Consider the following 19,872-nt stretch of genomic DNA (forward strand, 5'->3'; position numbering starts at 1 on the left):
ATCTTTGGTAGCAGTGTCTGTTCGACCCATACATGTGCTCTCTCCTCGTGCTCTGCCTCAAGGCTAATTAGTGCTGCATGGTGAGCCACCTTTACTTCCTTCTTAACTGCCCCTGACTAGAGATGGAGTGATTAGCAGTCTATTCACAGATACTTTAGATTAGTGGTCTCCAAAGTGGGGTGTGCAAGACCATCCCTGGGGGTGTGCAGCAGGAGGAGCACTGCAGAAGGAGCATGGCGGCAGCAGCTCTCCTGAACCTTTGATTCTTCGGTGGGACGCCGGCAGCAGCTCGGCTCTCCCCGCTCCGTCTTTGGCGGCACCTTATTTATTTATTTATTTTTGCTTCCCTAGAGCTGGCGCTGGGGGTGCGCAATCCAAAAACTTTGGAGACCCCTGCTTTAGGTCTTTAGAAATTCTTTCTTAGTCATTCTTAAGCTATGTCTACATTGCATACCTTACAGTGACTAAGGTACTCAGTGTAGCCACTTTTTGCCAGCAGGAGAGCTCGCCTGCCGTCAAATTAAACCCACTGCCAGTGAGAAGCAGAAGCTTTGTTGGCGGGAGAGCATCTGCTGCTGACAAAGTCTCCTGCTGACAAAGCACTGTCCACACTGGTGCGTTTTGTCACTAAGACTTTTGTCAGTCAGGGGAGGGTTGTTTGGTTTTTTTCCACACCCTGACCAACAAAAGTTTAACGACAAAAGTGCAGCGTAGACATAGCCTTAGTGTGTTTGTGTGCGTTTTCTTCTTAGGTAATGGGGTTCATTGCTATTCTTTTCCCTTCCCCCTCACACCCAAAGTTTTTACTTTATTTTTTCCTCCTCTACTGGAGATTGCTGCCATCAAGGGGTATGCCCAGCTCCCTCAGGTTAAAGAGGTGCCTTTCCTGTAAGGAGGCCTTACTTATAACAAGTGGACATTCCCACCGCATACAGTGCCTCAGGGAGGCCCACATTCCCCAAAAGTGTGCTTTGTGTCAGCAACTGAAAGCCCAATCCTGGAAAAACTGGGAAATAAAGCTTAAAACTACCTCTGATGGAGGGAGCTCTGCAACCTGCAGTTGAATCTCCTCAGTGATGAGAGCCATCTCTGCAGCCTTCTACCTCCAAGGGGGGTGAACTGAAGAAGAAACCTTCAGATTCCCTGTGAAACATCTCCAAAATGAGAGCCACAAGTCCTCACAGTGAGTCCCTAACCAGCTAGAGGAGATCCCCGTCACATTTGGTCACTTCGGTACCAATGGCTCCTAAACATGGTACCCCCAAGTCATGTGGGTCATCCAGTGCGGACACCTGGAGTAAGCCTAAGGACCCTCTGGGCACAGACACTTGAGGTAGCAGTACTGCCTGTCAGACAGAAGCACAGACCGTACTGCTTGTGGGAAGTCGGCACCGATACGGAAACCCTCGGTACCAAAAACAACTAAACCTCACTGGACCGCTCATCTTGGTCAAGACTGCAGATTGCTTCGGTACTGATGAGTCAGCACTGGCAAGCCCTGACCGTACTGATGACCATGGCACTGCAGGAGTACAGATTTTCTAAGAACCTGGTGGTATCTGAAACCCCAGAGTTTCCTTTACTCGGTACTGGATTCATCTCAAACCCTGAATCACCACCAGTACTAAGCAGTTTGCCTCCAGTCTCCTTATCTGCACCTCCAATTGGTAGCGGCCAGGAGGAGTTTCTCTGTCACTCACATTATGCTCCCTCCCACCCTCAGCCCGGACCTTCCCAGGCACAGTTTCACTCTGGATTCCAACCCCATGGTATGACCAGCTGTGGGCTCTGTCACCCATGCCTTTTCCACGGCCACAGCAGCCACACCAGAGCTTCGAGGCGTCCAGTGTCATGGTAGCATTCTGTACCTCAGAGTAGTGCCCTGTAATCCCCATATTCATCATTCATATATGATTTTGATATTTCATACAAAGCATGTCATATAATATATCCTAGAAAAGATCATGATCTGATGAAAATATGATCATGTATATCAGTGTGTATGATCTTATGAGATTTTGCTGTATAGTGGTTGTTGAAATATGTTACAAATTTGGGCATCACTAGTTCTCCAGTGGCAACAAAGGAGGTGATCCACACCTACATGGTGTTAAAAGACCATTAATCAGCAGGGGAATTGTAAACAAGGGATTTACAACTGTGTAAGAGAAGCACCACACAATGGGGATTGCTCAACCCTGTAACTCAGCAAGGCCCACCAGGTATACCTGGACTAGTTTTTTTCCGTGGGCATGGACTTAGTATAAAATAAGGTCCTCATGATGCCACTGTTCACCTTTTTCTTCCCTCACCTATGCTGAAGGGAAGAAGAATGTTGGGAAGACAAAGACTTGAACTGAGGAAACTGGTCCAAGGCTTAAAGGGAAAGCCTGTGTGTTAAGAACGGTAACCTACTTGCAACATCCAGTGGGGTGAGAGAAACTGTATGATCCAAATATTGCTCAGTCTAATAAGGTCTAGAATTTAGACTGTGTGCTTACTTTTTATTTTCTTTGGTAACTATCTCTGAACTTGTAAGCCTACCACTTATAATCACTTAAAATCTGTCTTTCTGTAGTTAATAAATCTGTTTTATATTTTACCTAAAATAGTGTGTTTTGGTTGAAGTGCTTGGACAATCTTCATTCAGGTTACCAAGGCTAGTGTATGTCCTCTCCACACTGAGAGAGGGTGGATTGGGTAATGAACTTATACTGGTCAGGCTTCTGACCAGGGCAAGACAGTTCAGTTCTGGGGGCAAGGCTGGGGGCTTGGCAGATTTGCTGGTGCCTTTCTGTGTGTGATTCATGAGTGACTCAGGGAACATTCATGCAATTTAGCTTGATGTGGGGCTCCACATGCTGTTGTACTGAGTTATAACCTCGCCTGGAGGGGTTTGCTGCTTGTCACTAGCAAAGCATTGTGGGAGACAGCCCAAGCTGGAGAGTTAAGGGGGCACAGCAGTACCCCAGTTCCAGATTATAAACAGGGATCCCATCGCAGTCATCCACTGGGAATCCATGAGGGGCTCTCCTTCTACCTCTGCATCTAGAGCCTCAGCACCTCCTGAGGAAATATCCGAACAACAGGAGATGGAGCTAGAAGAGGAGACCACACCACCAACTAATTTCTCCTCTTCTTCTCCAGATGAGGCAGTGATGTCCCCTCCTCCATCCATGGCAGGCAATTTTAGGTCCTTTCAGGATCTTACAAAGAGGGTGGCAGATTGATTACAAATCCCTCTCAAGAAGGTGAGGGACACCCACCATAAGCTGCTGGACATATTACATACACCCTCCTCCTCAAAGATCGCCCTCCTCATTGACCAGGTGCTTTTTGATCGAGCCAAACTTGTGGCAAACACCAGCATCAGCCAAACCAACGTGCAAATCATAGAATATCTGGGTTGGAAGGGACCTCAGGAGGTCATCTAATCCAACCCCCTGCTCAAAGCAGGACCAATCCCCAACTAAATCATCCCAGCCAGGGCTTTGTCAAGCGTGACCTTAAACACCTCTAAGGAAGGAGATTCCACCACCTCCCTAGGTAACCCATTCCAGTGCTTCACCACCCTCCTAGTGAAAAAGATTTTCCTAATATCCAACCTAAACCTCCCCCACTGCAACTTGAGACCATTACTCCTTGTCCTGTCATCTGGTACCCTTGAGAACAATCTAGATCCATCCTCTTTGGAGCCCCCTTTCAGGTAGTTGAAAGCAGCTATCAAATCCCATCTCATTCTTCTGTTCTGCAAACTAAATAATCCCAGTTCCCTCAGCCTCTCCTTGTAAGTCATGTACCCCAGCCCCCTAATTATTTTTGTTGCCCTCTGCTGGACTCTTTCCAATTTTTCCACATCCTTCTTGTAGTGTGGGGCCCAAAACTGGACAAAGTACTCCAGATGAGACCTCACCAATGCCAAATAGAGGAGAATGAACACATCCCTCAATCTGCTGGCAATGCTCCTACTTGTACAGTCCAAAATGCCATTGGCCTTCTTGGCAACAAGGGCACACTGTTGACTCATATCCAGCTTCTCATCCACTGTAACCCGTAGGTCCTTTTCTGCAGAACTGCTGCCAAGCCACTCGGTCCCTAGTCTGTAGCAGTGCATGGGATTCTTCTGTCCTAAGTACAGGACTCTGCACTTGTCCTTGCTGAACCTCATCAGATTTCTTTTGGCCCAATCCTCTAATTGTCTAGGTCCCTCTGTATCCTATCCCTACCCTTCAGCATATCTACCTCTGCTCCCCGTTTAGTGTCATCTGCAAACTTGCTGAGGGTGCAATCCACGCCATCCTCCAGATCATTAATGAAGCTATTGAACAAAACCTGCCCCAGGACCGACCCTTGGGGCACTCCACTTGATACGGGCTGCCAACTAGAAATGGAGCCATTGATCAGTACCTGTTGAGCTCGATGATCTAGCAAGTTTTCCATCCACCACATAGTCCATTCATCCAGCCCATGCTTCTTTAACTTTCTGGCAAGAATACTGTGGGAGAGCGTGTCAAAAGCTTTGCTAAAGTCAAGGAATAACACGTCCACTGCTTTCCCCTCATCCACAGAGCCAGTTATCTCATCATAGAAGGCAATTAGGTTAATCAGGCATGACTTGCCCTTGGTGAATCCGTGCTGACTGTTCCTGATCCCTTTCTTCTCTAAGTGCTTCAAAATTGATTCCTTGAGGACCTGCTCCATGATTTTTCCAGGGACTGAGGTAAGGCTGACTGGCCTGTAGTTCCCCGGATCTTCCTCCTTCCCTTTTTTAAAGATGGGCACTCGCCTTTTTCCAGTCATCCGGGACCTCCCCCTTTCGCCATGAGTTTTCAAAGATAATGGCCAATGGCTCTGCAATCACATCTGCCAACTCCTTTAGCACCCTTGGATGCAGCGCATCCAGCCCCATGGACTTGTGCTCATCCGGCTTTTCTAAATAGTCCCGAACTACTTCTTTCTCCACAGACGGCTGGTCACTTCCTCCCCATGCTGTGCTGCCCAGTGCAGTAGTCTGGGAGGTGACCTTGTTCGTGAAGACAGAAGCAAAAAAAGCACTGAGTACATTAGCTTTTTTCCACATCCTCTGTCACTAGGTTGTCTCCCTCATTCAGTAAGTGGCCCTTTCCTTCACTTTTTTCTTGTTGCTAATATACCAGAAGAAACCCTTCTTGTTACCCTTAACATCGCTTGCTAGCTGCAACTCCGAGTGTGGTTTCGCCTTCCTGATTACACCCCTGCAGGCTAGAGCAATATTTTTATACTTCTCCCTGGTCATTTGTCCAATCTTCCACTTCTTGTAAGTTTCTTTTTTGTGTTTTAAGATCAGCAAGGATTTCACTGTTAAGCCAAGCTGGTTGCCTGCCATATTTACTATTCTTTCTACACATCGGGATGGTTTGTTGGCCAACAAATGGGCCAACAAGAAGTATTATGTCCTCTTCTCCCACCTGCCACCTAATTCCATCGTGGTGGATTTGGTGAACTCTTATGGCCACCAGCACTACTCAAAATCCATCCCTTACGATAGAGATTGGAAGAGACAACTGGTTTGGGAGGAAGGCCTACTCTTCCACAACTTTGCAATTTTGAGTTGCCAACTACCAAGCCTTAGCAGCCAAATATGACTGCACAAATTATGTAAAGCTTAATGCCTTTATGGATCACCTGACAGAGTCACACAGAGACCAATTTCAGGCCATCGTACGGGGGGGGATAGTTAGTGACAAAACCAGCACTCCAGACCGCACTAGGTGCTGTGGAAACTGCAGCCTGTTCGATCTCGACAGCAGTCGTGATGCAGCAAGTGTTGTGGCTGCATCTTTTGAGACTGCAGAAGGAGATTCAGATGATGGTCAAAGACTTCCCCTTCGAAGGCCTGAAATTGTTCGTGGACAAGACCAATGCCGCACTCCACTCTCTGAAATACTCCACATTCACACTTCAGTTGCTGGGGATCTATATGTCCAGACAAAAAAGGGAAACTTAGTCCTCAGCCATCACAGAAGTCACATCCACCCAATTACCCATCACAGTGCTACAGACACAATGAAAAATGTCCAAATTTCAGAGGGGCAAACCATCAGGCCACCATGTCTCAGCTTTCCACCTCAAAACACCAATTTTGATGTCACTCTCTACCACACCAGCTCTCTCAACCTCTCACATCCCTTTGGATGCTTTCTGGCTCTGTTCCATCAGAACTGGGAACACAACATTCGACAGATAGGTTTTAGAAATTATCTCCCATGGGTATTCCATCCACTTCACCTCCCTCCATCCTCTCTACTCTTCCTCCCCATTTCTCTTCAGGGATCCTTCTCACAAGAGACTATTTAGACAGGAAATAAATCACCTCCTATCTCTGTTTGTGCATATCTCCGAGGCAAAGGATTTTATTCCTGATATTTCCTGATCCCCAAGAAACAGGGAGGTTGGAGACCGATACTGGACCTTAGAGCATGGAAGAAAAATGTGAAGGCTGAAAAAATTTGAAATGGTCACACTACCAGTGATTATTCCATCTGTGGAATAGGGGGATTGATTCTCAGCCCTCAACCTTCAGGATGCCTATTTCTACATATCAATTCTACAGTCTCTCAGACAATTCCTCTGGCTTACCCTAGGTCAGGATCATTATCAGTATAGAGTACCCCTTTTGGCCTTTGTTGGCTCCCAGAGTATTCTCCACACACCCTGGGGATCATGATCTACCCATACTTGGATGACTGTCTCTTCAGGGCCTACTCCTTCAAAGACGCCCTATCGGCCACCCACAGGACAGTGGAGTTATTCATGAAGCTAGGGCTACAAATCAACATCGAAAAGTCAACCTTAACTCTGATACAGTATTTGGAGCTTATAGGGGCCGATCTCAATGCACTGCATGTGAGAGTGCTCCTCCCACAACACAGATTTCACAGCCTGTCAACGCTCCTAGAGACAGTTCAAAGCAGTCCACAAATGTAAGCCAGACATTGCCTCCAGCTTCTAGGACACATGGCAGCTGGCACGTTTGTAATAGTTCATGCCAGACTTCACATGAGATGTCTGTAGACAGGGTTCAGTTCGGTTTGCAGGTCAAACAGACAGGTTAGACAAACCTCTCTCAGCGCCTTCCAGGGTCAAACGCTCCCTGGATTGGTGGAAAGACCCAACAAATGTTTGCATGGGTGTTCATGAAAAGTTCACACAACTTCCCCCCCAACATTACTTCTCACTACAGATGCATCCCTCATATGTTGGGGTGCATATCTCAACAACCTCACAACTCGACAAGTGGTCATCCCTGGAGGCAACTCTCCGCATCAATCTCCTCAAACTCAGGTCAGTCAGGAACACTTGCTTTCACTTTCTTTCACTGATCAGAGGTACAGACACGAAGGTCATGACAGACAACATTGTGTGCATGTACTATCTAAATCGTCAGGGCGGCGCCAGATTGGCCTCCCTGTGCGTGGAAGTGCTAAAGCTTTGGAACTGGTGAATCTGCCACAATGTTCTAATAGCAGCAGCCTGCCTATCTCTCAGGAGTGCAGAACACAACAGCGGACACTGTGATTTGGAAGTTCTCACATGACCACAAGTGGGAACTGAACCCAGCAGTACTCCACAGCATATTCTGTCAATGGGAGACACCGACAACAGACTTGTTTGCTACTTAGCTGAACAGGAGGTGCCCACACTACTGCTCCAGGGTTGGCCTTGGACAGCACTCATTAGGAGATGTTCTCTTTCTTCCATGGGACAAGGACCTTCTATATGCCTTTTCTCCATTCCCTCTGCTGTTGAAAATCCTGTTAAAAATAAAAAGGGAAAAAGCAAATGTCATCCTGATTGCTCCCACCTGACTGAGACAAACAAACATGATACCTGTATCTGTCACAGCTTGCAGTGTGTCCACCAATCTCTCTTCAACCAACTCCTTACCTCCTCTCACAGAACGAAGGACACATTCTCCTTCCCAACCTGCGGAATGGCTCAAGGTTTGGTTCCTTCATGGTACCAACACACACAATGCTGCTGCTCCACGGTTGTACAGGAAGTGTTGCTACACAGTAGAAAATCGACTACTGGTCATACTTACCTGCAAAAGTGAACTAGGTTTCAGGTTTGGGCAATTTCAGACAAATTACCCTGGCATCTTCTATCCTTCCCATGGTGTGTGTTGACCTCAAGAGGTCAGGTCAATCAGTCCCTCAGTTCACTCAAAGTACATCTGGCGGCCACAGCAATTTTCTATTTACAAGTAGAGGGATACTCTGTTTTCTCCTGCCCAATTACAAAAAGATTCCTCAGGGACATGGTGAACCTCTTTTTCCCCAACCCAGACATCCCACTTCAGTGTGGGACCTAAATCTCGTTTTAAAGAGTCTCACTAGATCACGCTTTTGAGCCTTTTGCCACTTGTTCACTCACATACCAGGCAATGAAGACAGCATTTCTGATAGCCTTCACCTTGGCAAGGAGAACATTTAGTGGCACTAATGGTGCACCACTCTTTATAATATTCTTTAAAAATGAGGTTCCTCTTTTTGGCCCTATCCAAAGTTCATCCTCAAGGTGACATAGTCTTTTCACATGAGCCAACTGATTCACCTCCTGACCTTTTACCCTAAGCCTCACTGTGATAACAGGGAGGCTATACTGCACATGCTAGATGTTAGGAGAGCTCTGACCTTTAACCTGGACAGGACAAAGGCCTTTAGGAAATCTTCTAAGCTTTTCCTTTCCATTGCAGAAGGTCTAAAGGCATGGCAGTATCAGCCCAAAGACTCTCCTAATGGGTCTCGAACTTGTATTAAACACTCCTGTAATGTTTGCAATGTGGTACCTCCATCTGGAATCCGCACGCACTCCATGAGGTTGGTTTCCTCCTTGGTTGCCTTCCTCAAGAATGTCCCTATCTTGGAAATCTGCAGAGCAATGACTCGGGCATCTGCTCATACCTTTGCTGAACACTGCGATTACTGGAGACTCTGTTTCTCACACCATCTTCATAGTACTATCATCCATAACAAACTAGACGCCGAAGCCCCAACCTCCCATTGGGGATACTGCCCAGAAGTCACCCACAGTGCAGCACCCATAGGAACACTACTCAAGAAGAGAAAGTTACTCATCTTGTTCAGTAACAATGGTTCTTCGAGATGTGTGTCCCTATGGGTGCTCAACAACCAACAACTCTACTTCAGAGTAGAGAAGAACCTGAGGGTTCGCCCGTGCAGTGCTAATTAGCCTCGACGCAGAGCACAGAGGGAGGGGGATAAAGAGCATGTGCAGGCTGAACAGACACTGGTACCAAAGGTCTCTGATTAGAAGTGCAAGGACACACACACACACACACACACTCCTACAATGGAGCACCCATGGGGGGGACATCTCGAAGAACCATCATTACTACACAAGGTAAGTAACTTTCTCTTTTAGCCTCTTTAATAACTAAACCTGGTTAGATTCCCGCATCAGCAACAGCAGCTGCAGTAACAGTGTAGTGTAGCCACATGGAAGGGAGGTTGGGAAAGCAAAAATATACTTGGTCTGGAAGAAAGTTTGGAACAAATGGAATATCCTAACTAGGATTCTACTTTATACCTCAGTCCTGCAGACTTCTATCTTTTGTGTATATTTGGAATCCTGGTGTCTCATTCCTTATTACAACAAGATCTTCAGTTTGTCTTCCCACTGATTGTTTTTGAAATGTCTACGAAATTGGGTGGGGAGACAGATTATACCAGAAAAAAAAACTCAGTTCAAAGGGGCACTAATTTAAAAATGAAGGCTGGGATTTTCAGTGAGGTTGATGGGAGCAAGGTGTCCAGCTCCTTCTGAATTTCACTGGTAAGTGGGTATCATTAGCCTCTCTAAAGCTCCCTGCAAATCCCAGCCAAAAAGGAAAATATGATTATAAAAGCACAGATGGTAGGGGAAGGGAGAGAGACTCAGGGCTGATGTAACTGGCAGGAACAACAAAGTATAAGAAAATGGAAACGTTATTTGGCATTTGTTTGAAAAAATCTTATGAAATGCTAGCATGTGACCAGGGGCTCTTTAGTCTCCTTAGCTATATGTAAGGGACGAAAAGAGAGAGTCCACGCTCTGCCTTAGAGGTCTCCTGTGCCTAAGAAATTGCATTTTATGGGCCTCAGTGAGATGTTCTGTTCCATACAATTCCATCTTTTAAAATTTCTGAATGTAGTTTCCTTTGTCGTTCATTATCATTTAGTTGTTAACCATGACAGAGGATCAAGTCCCACACAAAAGCTTGTGCCCATGCTCAGAGGTGACACTACAGTGTAATACTCTAGGAAAGAGGTTCTCAAACTGTGGTCTGTGGACCACAAGTGGTCCGTGAGCTCCATTCAGGTGGTCCACCGATTAGTTCCCTCTAAGGTTCGCACCTGGGGGGCCGCACATGAGAGAATGAAGGGCCACCAACCTAATTAGTGGAGCCGTGCAGGTGTGGCTCCACTAATTAGGTGCCTGGTCCCTGGAGAAGATGCACTTGTAAGGTGAGGTGGTGGCCTTGGGGGGGATAAAGAGTAGGTGGAAGGGGGAAGTGGGGTGAGAAGAGGGGGTGAGGAGAATTTGGGATGTGCAGGGCTGCGAGGGCCAGAGAAAGAGGCGACTTTCCCCAGCTCTAGGGCTGCGGCTGCTGGGGAGAGACTGCCCTTCTTCCCAGCCTCCGCTCTGTGGTTGCTGTGGTGGGGGGAAAAGGGAGAGACCCCTCTCCTTCCCAGCCTCAGCTCCGTGGCTGCCGTGGCGGGGAAGAGAGGGCACATCCATCACATTAGAAAGGTAAGACTACTGATATTAAAATATGAGTTGTGGGCTTTTATTTGTAGAACAAAAAAAAGTTAATTATTAAGTTTGTTTTAATATATAGTGCTTTTATCCAAAGCACTTTACAATAGTTAGCTAAAGGTACAAACAACAATTGGAAAGATCATTAAATGGTCCGCTGAGACCCTCGGCAATTTTCAAGTGGTCCGCAAAAAAAAAAGTTTGAGAACCATTGCTCTAGGGGACTCGGAGACTGCTGCATTATCAGTGAGACAGGAGCTGAGTTTGACTTCACATCCATCTCTGGATGTTGTCCAGATGGAATTTCAATGCCATGGTGCTTTGCAGAGAAAAGAGACATGTAACTTACATTCCCTCTCAAACGGAAGCAGAAAGGGTTCTTGCTGCGTCTGACTGGTGTGTGCCCACATAGTCACTGCCAGGGCCCCTCGCTTGGGCCAAAAATTTGAAAGGTCTCAATTCTGCCTTCTTCCTGTTCTTCTCCTCTCCTAGTGCTCTGCTACCTACCCCAATAAAGGAGAACTAACAACTTAAAATGCCTTGTTTAAAATTTTAAGTAACACTTAACTTTCAAACACCTGAACAGCAAAGGTAACTTTTCTTGTATGCATAGTAAAGACTGGCATTTTTATCTGTTTGAATAATCAAAGTGGTGCTTTCCGTACCTTCTTGGTTGCAAAGATTTGAACTGCTTCCTTTGAAGGTCCACAGCCTGGGCCAGTTCATGCTCTACTGATATGGTTGCAAGGCCAACCAGCCTCTCCTGTGTCATTGTGGAGTGTAGATGTGTTTTTATTAACTTCAGCTTGGAGAAGGTGCGTTCTCCACTGGCAACTGTTACAGAAAGTGTTTAGAAGTATGCGCAGATCAGCAAAAGCATTTGGAAAGAGGGCGCTCATCTTATTTGTGTTCATATATTCCAGAACAGCCTTTGGAGTTGATCCTGCTGAAATGTATCTTGAAAGGGCTTTCAGTTCATCACCTAAATCACTTGCATCAATATCGTGCATGTCACTGCATTGCTGGTGTAGGTCTTCTTCAGGTATAGTGAGAGTTTCGGAATATCATACAACATCCCAAATATACTGCTGTGTTCCTTGAGCTGCATGAAACGTTCTTCAACTGACTGTATTGCACAATCTAGCACCTGGTTAAAAAATTCAACTTTGAATTGTTGTTTGGGGTCTCTTATGGGATTATCCCGTGCCTCGTAATCAAAATGTTGTCCTCTTCGGTGACTCTTGTATTCTTGAATGGGTGGGAATATAGCTTCAGAGTGAAGTTCTTCTGCCAACTTCTGTGCATTCTTCAGAATGTTTTGAAATCCCTCATCTGACCGGTAAGATTCTAGGTATGGCTTTTTGCTTTGTCCAATTGTTCCATTGCTCCAGATATAGCAAGGTCAACACCTTGGCGTCTCTTGCTTACAACATTTACTTCGAACAGTATGCCACAACACTAAGCCACATAGAAATTTGAAGTTATGCATGTTTCTGGTGATTTCATTCCCCGCTGCCACTGTTCATAGAATCATAGAATCATAGAATATCAGGGTTGGAAGGGACCCCAGAAGGTCATCTAGTCCAACCCCCTGCTCAAAGCAGGACCAATTCCCAGTTAAATCATCCCAGCCAGGGCTTTGTCAAGCCTGACCTTAAAAACCTCTAAGGAAGGAGATTCTACCACCTCCCTAGGTAACGCATTCCAGTGTTTCACCACCCTCTTAGTGAAAAAGTTTTTCCTAATATCCAATCTAAACCTCCCCCACTGCAACTTGAGACCATTACTCCTCGTTCTGTCATCTGCTACCATTGAGAACAGTCTAGAGCCATCCTCTTTGGAACCCCCTTTCAGGTAGTTAAAAGCAGCTATCAAATCCCCCCACATTCTTCTCTTCTGCAGGCTAAACAATCCCAGCTCCCTCAGCCTCTCCTCATAACTCATGTGTTCCAGTCCCCTAATCATTTTTGTTGCCCTTCGCTGGACTCTCTCCAATTTATCCACATCCTTCTTGAAGTGTGGGGCCCAAAACTGGACACAGTACTCCAGATGAGGCCTCACCAATGTCGAATAGAGGGGAACGATCACGTCCCTCGATCTGCTCGCTATGCCCCTACTTATACATCCCAAAATGCCATTGGCCTTCTTGGCAACAAGGGCACACTGCTGACTCATATCCAGCTTCTCGTCCACTGTCACCCCTAGGTCCTTTTCCGCAGAACTGCTGCCTAGCCATTCGGTCCCTAGTCTGTAGCTGTGCATTGGGTTCTTCCGTCCTAAGTGCAGGACCCTGCACTTATCCTTATTGAACCTCATCAGATTCCTTTTGGCCCAATCTTCCAATTGGTCTAGGTCCTTCTGTATCCTATCCCTCCCCTCCAGCGTATCTACCACTCCTCCCAGTTTAGTATCATCTGCAAATTTGCTGAGAGTGCAATCCACACCATCCTCCAGATCATTTATGAAGATATTGAATAAAACCGGCCCCAGGACCGACCCTTGGGGCACTCCACTTGATACTGGCTGCCAACTAGACATGGAGCCATTGATCACTACCCGTTGAGCCCGACAATCTAGCCAGCTTTCTACCCACCTTACTGTTCTCCCATGAACAGTTCCTGTCATAGCATTATCCTGCATAATGGCAACTATGGCATCATCTATCTTCCCAATTTGGTGTTTGATAGGCTTTACTGCCTCCACTTGACTTTTCCATCATGTGGCACTCAGTGGTTTCAGTGTCAGAGAGTATGTTCCCAGATTTGGTTCAAAATTTGCCATCGATGAGTTGATGCAGAGAAAAATACACAGATACTTTGAATTACATTAAAAAATTCAGCAGCCTCACTAGAAGCTGCTGATGCATCACAGACCACCAAGTTCAATGAATGAAAACTGCATCGGACAAAAAAAGCTCGAGGGTTTAACTCTCTGATCCGTGTCTGCACTGTTCTGTTCTTTCCTCTCATGTTGGCATCATTACCGTAGCCCTGACGTCTCATGTCAGCTTTCATAATTCCCGTATCTTCCAGCTTTTTAAGAAGCACATTTGTCATACCAGCTCCTATAGTATCATCGGTGTCATTAAATTCTAGAAAATGCTCTGACAGTCACCATTGCAGGGACATTTTCACTAGGTTCTGTTCTTGTTACAAAACACACCATTAAAGTCATTTGTTCCGTATGGCTAATGTCAGGTGTGCAGTCCAGAATAACAGAGTAATATCTTGCTGACTTCAGATCTGCCACAATTTTTTGTTTGACTTTTGTTGCCAGTAACTGTATGACCTCATTTTGAATTGTTTTTCCAAGGTAGTGGTGTGTGTACATTTCTTGGGTGGTGACTCTTAGATACTCCTGGAGTACAGCATCAAACTCTGCCATCAGCTCCACAATTTTAAGGAAGCTTCCATTGTTTGGCACATACAGCTGATCTGAAGTGCCATGCGGTGCTAGGTTTTGGGTAGCAAGCATTCTCACAATGACAATGAGCCTTTTCAGAACATTTTGACAGTAAAGAGACTCTGATGCAATCTTCTCTTGATGCTGATAATCTATGGTGGCCTTTAACCTTAGTCTTATCTCAAGCTCTTTCCACCTGTGGAATGCTCTCCAGTGATTTGCTGCCTTCTCATGGCAGATTTCTAGCTAGATTTTTCCAGTCCTTTGTTCCTCTAGAACCCAATATGTCTGGAACATTAGACTGGAAGAGTTTGCAACAAAAACAGTATGCAGCATTCTGGGGTTTTGAGTACATAAGCCATGGCCTCTCCTCTTTCTCACCATTGGGGATTTCACGCCAGTAATGTGTTGGATGGAAACTTCTATTTTCATTGTCTTTGGGGAACATGAAGTTTTTCACTTGCTGTGGCCCATGCAGTACAAGGAAGTCTCTCAGGCTACTGCTCAAGTGGGTCCACAGTCCTAGATCATCTAGACTTAAGGAACTAAACTCAGCAGCAGCTGTTTCTTGCTCCTCCACCACGCTCTTCTCTGATCTACACTTTTTCTTCAGGAATGTGCATGGTTACATCCATTTGAGATGGAGATATGGATGCTGCAGTAGCTGCCAGGTCACCTGCACTCTGACTAACTGGAAGATCAGGCATCTCCTCACCACTCTCATCCTCACTGGGGCCAGAAGGCTCACCGTGAACATTTGTGTGTCTATCTCAGGAGAGCTCCTTCCTGCTTATGTAGAAAAGCTTCCTTTGCTTGCTTTCTTTATCTGAATGCTGCCCCAGAGGGCCGTTTTCTTCTTTCACTCATGACTGCTGTTCTGTGCCAGCTATAGTGGCTCTCAACACTCAATTGAAGGGGACAAATAAGCAGGTTGGTAGCTGAGTGAGGGAAGATATCAGCGTCTTAAGGGCCAAATTGGCTCCTACTACTTCAGTTGACTGCCTGTTCGCCTCAAGTGGGTTCAGGGAAGCAGCAGGAAACAGGAAGCTCCCTGAGAAGTTGGTGTTAATCAGTTCAGGCTCCTGGGGATGGTAGAAAGGTACATAAGAGGCTGCTCCTCCTCCTCCTCTCTCTCCCTGCAGCTCCTGCTGCTTTCTGTTATTCCCTCTCACCTTTTCTCCTTCCTGCCTGTTATGTCCCATGTGCCCTCCTTCCTCCAGCACAGCACTCCACCATATCTGTGGTGAGGCCGCCTCAGTTCGCCTCATAGTAAGGCCAGCGCTGGTTCCTACTGTACTGATATTCAACTCCTTATTCTGTAAGGTATCACAACTGCAAAGGGCACTATATGAAACCAACTCACTTTGTTCTGTTTTTAAATCTGTTTTGGTCTGTTATCTTCCCCCACGCAGAGAACACTGCTCCCCAGGCCATCGGGAAATCCGTCCCAGCATGTCTGCTCCTTCTCCATCTTATCCAACTCTTCCATAACAGGTGAGTCTGCCCTTTCTGCATTACAGAATGAAGATCCATAGTGGGAATATTAAGTTGTGAGCTGATACTGGGATGAATTAGAAAGGCTCTCTTACCACTGTGTGTGGTGAGGAGTGAGGGAATAATCTTTAAAAGAAAAAAAAAATCCGTTCAAAACCACAACCGTTCACCAGTTTAGTTGAGTCATGTCCCATGGGGTGACAAGCTTCTGCTTCTTGATCATTTTTACCTAGCTTGTAATCATTTCTCCTCAGTTTCTCTCCCTCTTTCCTAATCCTAGTTCCATGGAGTTCTACATCAAGAAACTGAATTTGTGGGTGAAAATACTGAGCCAGGAATTCTTTTCCTTTGAGAGTTGTCATACTCAACTTTATGTTAGGCTTTTTCTAGCGTCAGAATGTTATATGAATTTCATATGGTGAAATAAATTCACTGACCGGTATTTTGTCTGCCATTTGGCCTTTCCCTCTGGCCTCTTCTTGAGTATAGCACTGACACAAGTTAATTTGCATCCCACCATGGATCTCAAAATCAGCATTAGAACCTCAAGGTTATTTTAATTGGAAATAATGGCATGCAGCTGTGGTTACACGCAGTATTGCCATTGTCTTGCCTGGCAATGAACTGCTGATTAGCTTGTGCTACTACTATTTGAAGTCTTAATTTCATCACTGCTTTCAGTGTCAGCTTAGTTTGGAAGCTGCTTAAAATTCCCACAGATCTATTTAACTGTGCAGTGTTTTGGTTTAAGGAAGGTTTCAGAGTAACAGCCGTGTTAGTCTGTATTCGCAAAAAGAAAAGGAGTACTTGTGGCACCTTAGAGACTAACCAATTTATTTGAGCATAAGCTTTCGTGAGCTACAGCTCACTTCATCGGATGCATACTGTGGAAACTGCAGAAGACATTATATACACAGAGACCTCCTCCCATCCCACTCTCCTGCTGGTAATAGCTTATCTAAAGTGACCACTCTCCTTACAATGTGTATGAAAATCAAGGTGGGCCATTTCCAGCACAAATCCAGGTTTTCTCACCCCCCCCCCCCCAAAACACACACACACACAAACTCACTCTCCTGCTGGTAATAGCTCATCCAAACTGACCACTCTCCTTACAATGTGTATGATTATCAAGGTGGGCCATTTCCAGCATAAATCCAAGTTTAACCAGAACGTCGGGGGGGGGGCGGAGGGTAGGAAAAAACAAGGGGAAATAGGCTACCTTGCATAATGACTTAGCCACTCCCAGTCTCTATTTAAGCCTGAATTAATAGTATCCAATTTGCAAATGAATTCCAATTGAGCAGTTTCTCGCTGGAGTCTGGATTTGAAGTTTTTTTGTTGTAAGATAGCAACCTTCATGTCTGTAATTGCGTGACCAGAGAGATTGAAGTGTTCTCCGACTGGTTTATGAATGTTATAATTCTTGACATCTGATTTGTGTCCATTTATTCTTTTATGTAGAGACTGTCCAGTTTGACCAATGTACATGGCAGAGGGGCATTGCTGGCACATGATGGCATATATCACATTGGTGGATGTGCAGGTGAACGAGCCTCTGATAGTGTGGCTGATGTTATTAGGCCCTGTGATGGTGTCTCCTGAATAGATATGTGGGCACAGTTGGCAACGGGCTTTGTTGCAAGGATAGGTTCCTGGGTTAGTGGTTCTGTTGTGTGGTATGTGGTTGTTGGTGAGTATTTGCTTCAGGTTGGGGGGCTGTCTGTAGGCAAGGACTGGCCTGTCTCCCAAGATTTGTGAGAGTGTTGGGTCATCCTTCAGGATAGGTTGTAGATCCTTAATAATGCGTTGGAGGGGTTTTAGTTGGGGGCTGAAGGTGACGGCTAGTGGCGTTCTGTTATTTTCTTTGTTAGGCCTGTCCTGTAGTAGGTGACTTCTGGGTTCTCTTCTGGCTCTATCAATCTGTTTCTTCACTTCCGCAGGTGGGTATTGTAGTTGTAAGAATGCTTGATAGAGATCTTGTAGGTGTTTGTCTCTGTCTGAGGGGTTGGAGCAAATGCAGTTGTATCGCAGAGCTTGGCTGTAGACGATGGATCGTGTGGTGTGGTCAGGGTGAAAGCTGGAGGCATGTAGGTAGGAATAGCGGTCAGTAGGTTTCCGGTATAGGGTGGTGTTTATGTGACCATTGTTTATTAGCACTGTAGTGTCCAGGAAGTGGATCTCTTGTGTGGACTGGACCAGGCTGAGGTTGATGGTGGGATGGAAATTGTTGAAATCCTGGTGGAATTCCTCAAGGGCTTCTTTTCCATGGGTCCAGATGATGAAGATGTCATCAATATAGCGCAAGTAGAGTAGGGGCGTTAGGGGACGAGAGCTGAGGAAGCGTTCTAAATCAGCCATAAAAATGTTGGCATACTGTGGGGCCATGCGGGTACCCATAGCAGTGCCGCTGATCTGAAGGTATACATTGTCCCCAAATGTAAAATAGTTATGGGTAAGGAGAAAGTCACAAAGTTCAGCCACCAGGTTAGCCGTGACATTATCGGGGATAGTGTTCTTGACGGCTTGTAGTCCATCTTTGTGTGGAATGTTGGTATAGAGGGCTTCTACATCCATAGTGGCCAGGCTGGTGTTATCAGGAAGATCACCGATGGATTGTTGTTTCCTCAGGAAGTCAGTGGTGTCTCGAAGGTAGCTGGGAGTGCTGGTAGCGTAGGGCCTGAGGAGGGAGTCTACATAGCCAGACAATCCTGGTGTCAGGGTGCCAATGCCTGAGATAATGGGGTGCCCAGGATTTCCAGGTTTATGGATCTTGGGTAGTAGATAGAATATCCCAGGTCGGGGTTCCAGGGGTGTGTCTGTGCGGATTTCATCTTGTGCTTTTTCAGGAAGTTTCTTGAGCAAATGCTGTAGTTGCTTTTGGTAACTCTCAGTGGGATCATAGGGTAATGGCTTGTAGAACCTGGATTTGTGCTGGAAATGGCCCACCTTGATTATCATGCATATTGTAGGGAGAGTGGTCACTTTGGATAAGCTATTACCAGCAGGAGAGTGAGTTTTTGTGTGTGTGTAGGGTTTTTTGTTTTGTTTTTTTTTTGGGGCGGGGGTGAGAAAACCTGGATTTGTGCTGGAAATGGCCCAACTTGATTATCATACACATTGTAAGGAAAGTGATCACTTTAGATAAGCTATTACCAGCAGGAGAGTGGGGTGGGAGGAGGTATTGTTTCATGGTCTCTGTGTATATAATGTCTTCTGCAGTTTCCACAGTATGCATCCGATGAAGTGAGCTGTAGCTCACGAAAGCTTATGCTCAAATAAATTGGTTAGTCTCTAAGGTGCCACAAGTACTCCTTTTCTTTTTGCGGTTTAAGGAAGATGTCCAGTTTTGGCTCCTTCTGAGATTTAATTCTTCACTCTTTAGGGAGAGGTTCATTTCGGCCAATCCAGTCTTCATTGACTAAAGCTGCTGTTTCTCGACCCATTGTGCCCAAGGTTCTTCCAGCACAAGATACCAACCACCTGTCCAGTAAGTCTCCCCTCATAAAACTGGCATATTTTGATTTCCTACATCCAGGTACAAATCCTTGGTGCCTTTAAAATGTTTTGCTTGTTTTTATATATATACTTTTGCAATACATAAAAACAGTTTGCACCACAATAGGTGTGGAGAGACTTGCTGTAGGGAAGCGGAGTGGGCAATGATGACACACTCCAAACTAATATCACATACCATGCTCATATCCTAACACTTGGCATATAGATGGATGGATGTATCTACAGATCTGAACCAGACCGAGCATCATGAATCCCCTGATCTCTGGGGAAAGTTAGAATACAGACTTTGTGGCTCACATTCAGCTCTGCATATGTATGTGTTACATTTTGTTCTAAGCCCTAATAGTTTATCCACCAAGACAAGATTTGGAATACTGGGCATGGAGGGGACTTCACCAATGCCTCCTTTTCTACCCTGCCCCATAATAAAAGAACATGCCTCTTAATTAAATGAACTGGTAGTGAGAACATGTAACCAGGAATCCTGTTTCATATTGTGTGTAGTTGGCCTGGGGAATTCTCTGCCATAGGAAGACAGTTAAATGTTGTAAGTTGTGAAAGAGCTGGATAAGCTTAAGTTACCTAAAGGCTGTGTCCTGTGCAAGTTAAAATGCAGAGCACAACTTTATGCTTCAGAGAATAAGCTGGTCAGCTAAT

The 19,872-nt window shown here is 45.7% G+C and overlaps 1 protein-coding gene across 4 annotated transcripts in view; it reads left to right on the plus strand.

Annotated features, from left to right (window-relative positions):
• The window catches only part of CRAMP1 (cramped chromatin regulator 1), a 121,095-nt gene that overhangs the window by 84,700 nt on the left and 16,523 nt on the right, over positions 1-19,872 (plus strand). For 3 of the 4 annotated variants that reach the window (XM_073362971.2, XM_073362970.2, XM_073362968.2), the window contains exons 14-15: positions 15,615-15,696; positions 19,082-19,186. In XM_073362971.2, the coding sequence (XP_073219072.1) occupies positions 15,615-15,696; positions 19,082-19,186 (187 nt within the window). The remainder of the gene's footprint in view (positions 1-15,614; positions 15,697-19,081; positions 19,187-19,872) is intronic. The other variant, XM_073362972.2, reaches the window with a different exon arrangement.

The sequence above is a fragment of the Lepidochelys kempii genome, chromosome 10, assembly GCF_965140285.1.
Source record: "Lepidochelys kempii isolate rLepKem1 chromosome 10, rLepKem1.hap1, whole genome shotgun sequence".
Taxonomy (NCBI): domain Eukaryota; kingdom Metazoa; phylum Chordata; order Testudines; family Cheloniidae; genus Lepidochelys; species Lepidochelys kempii.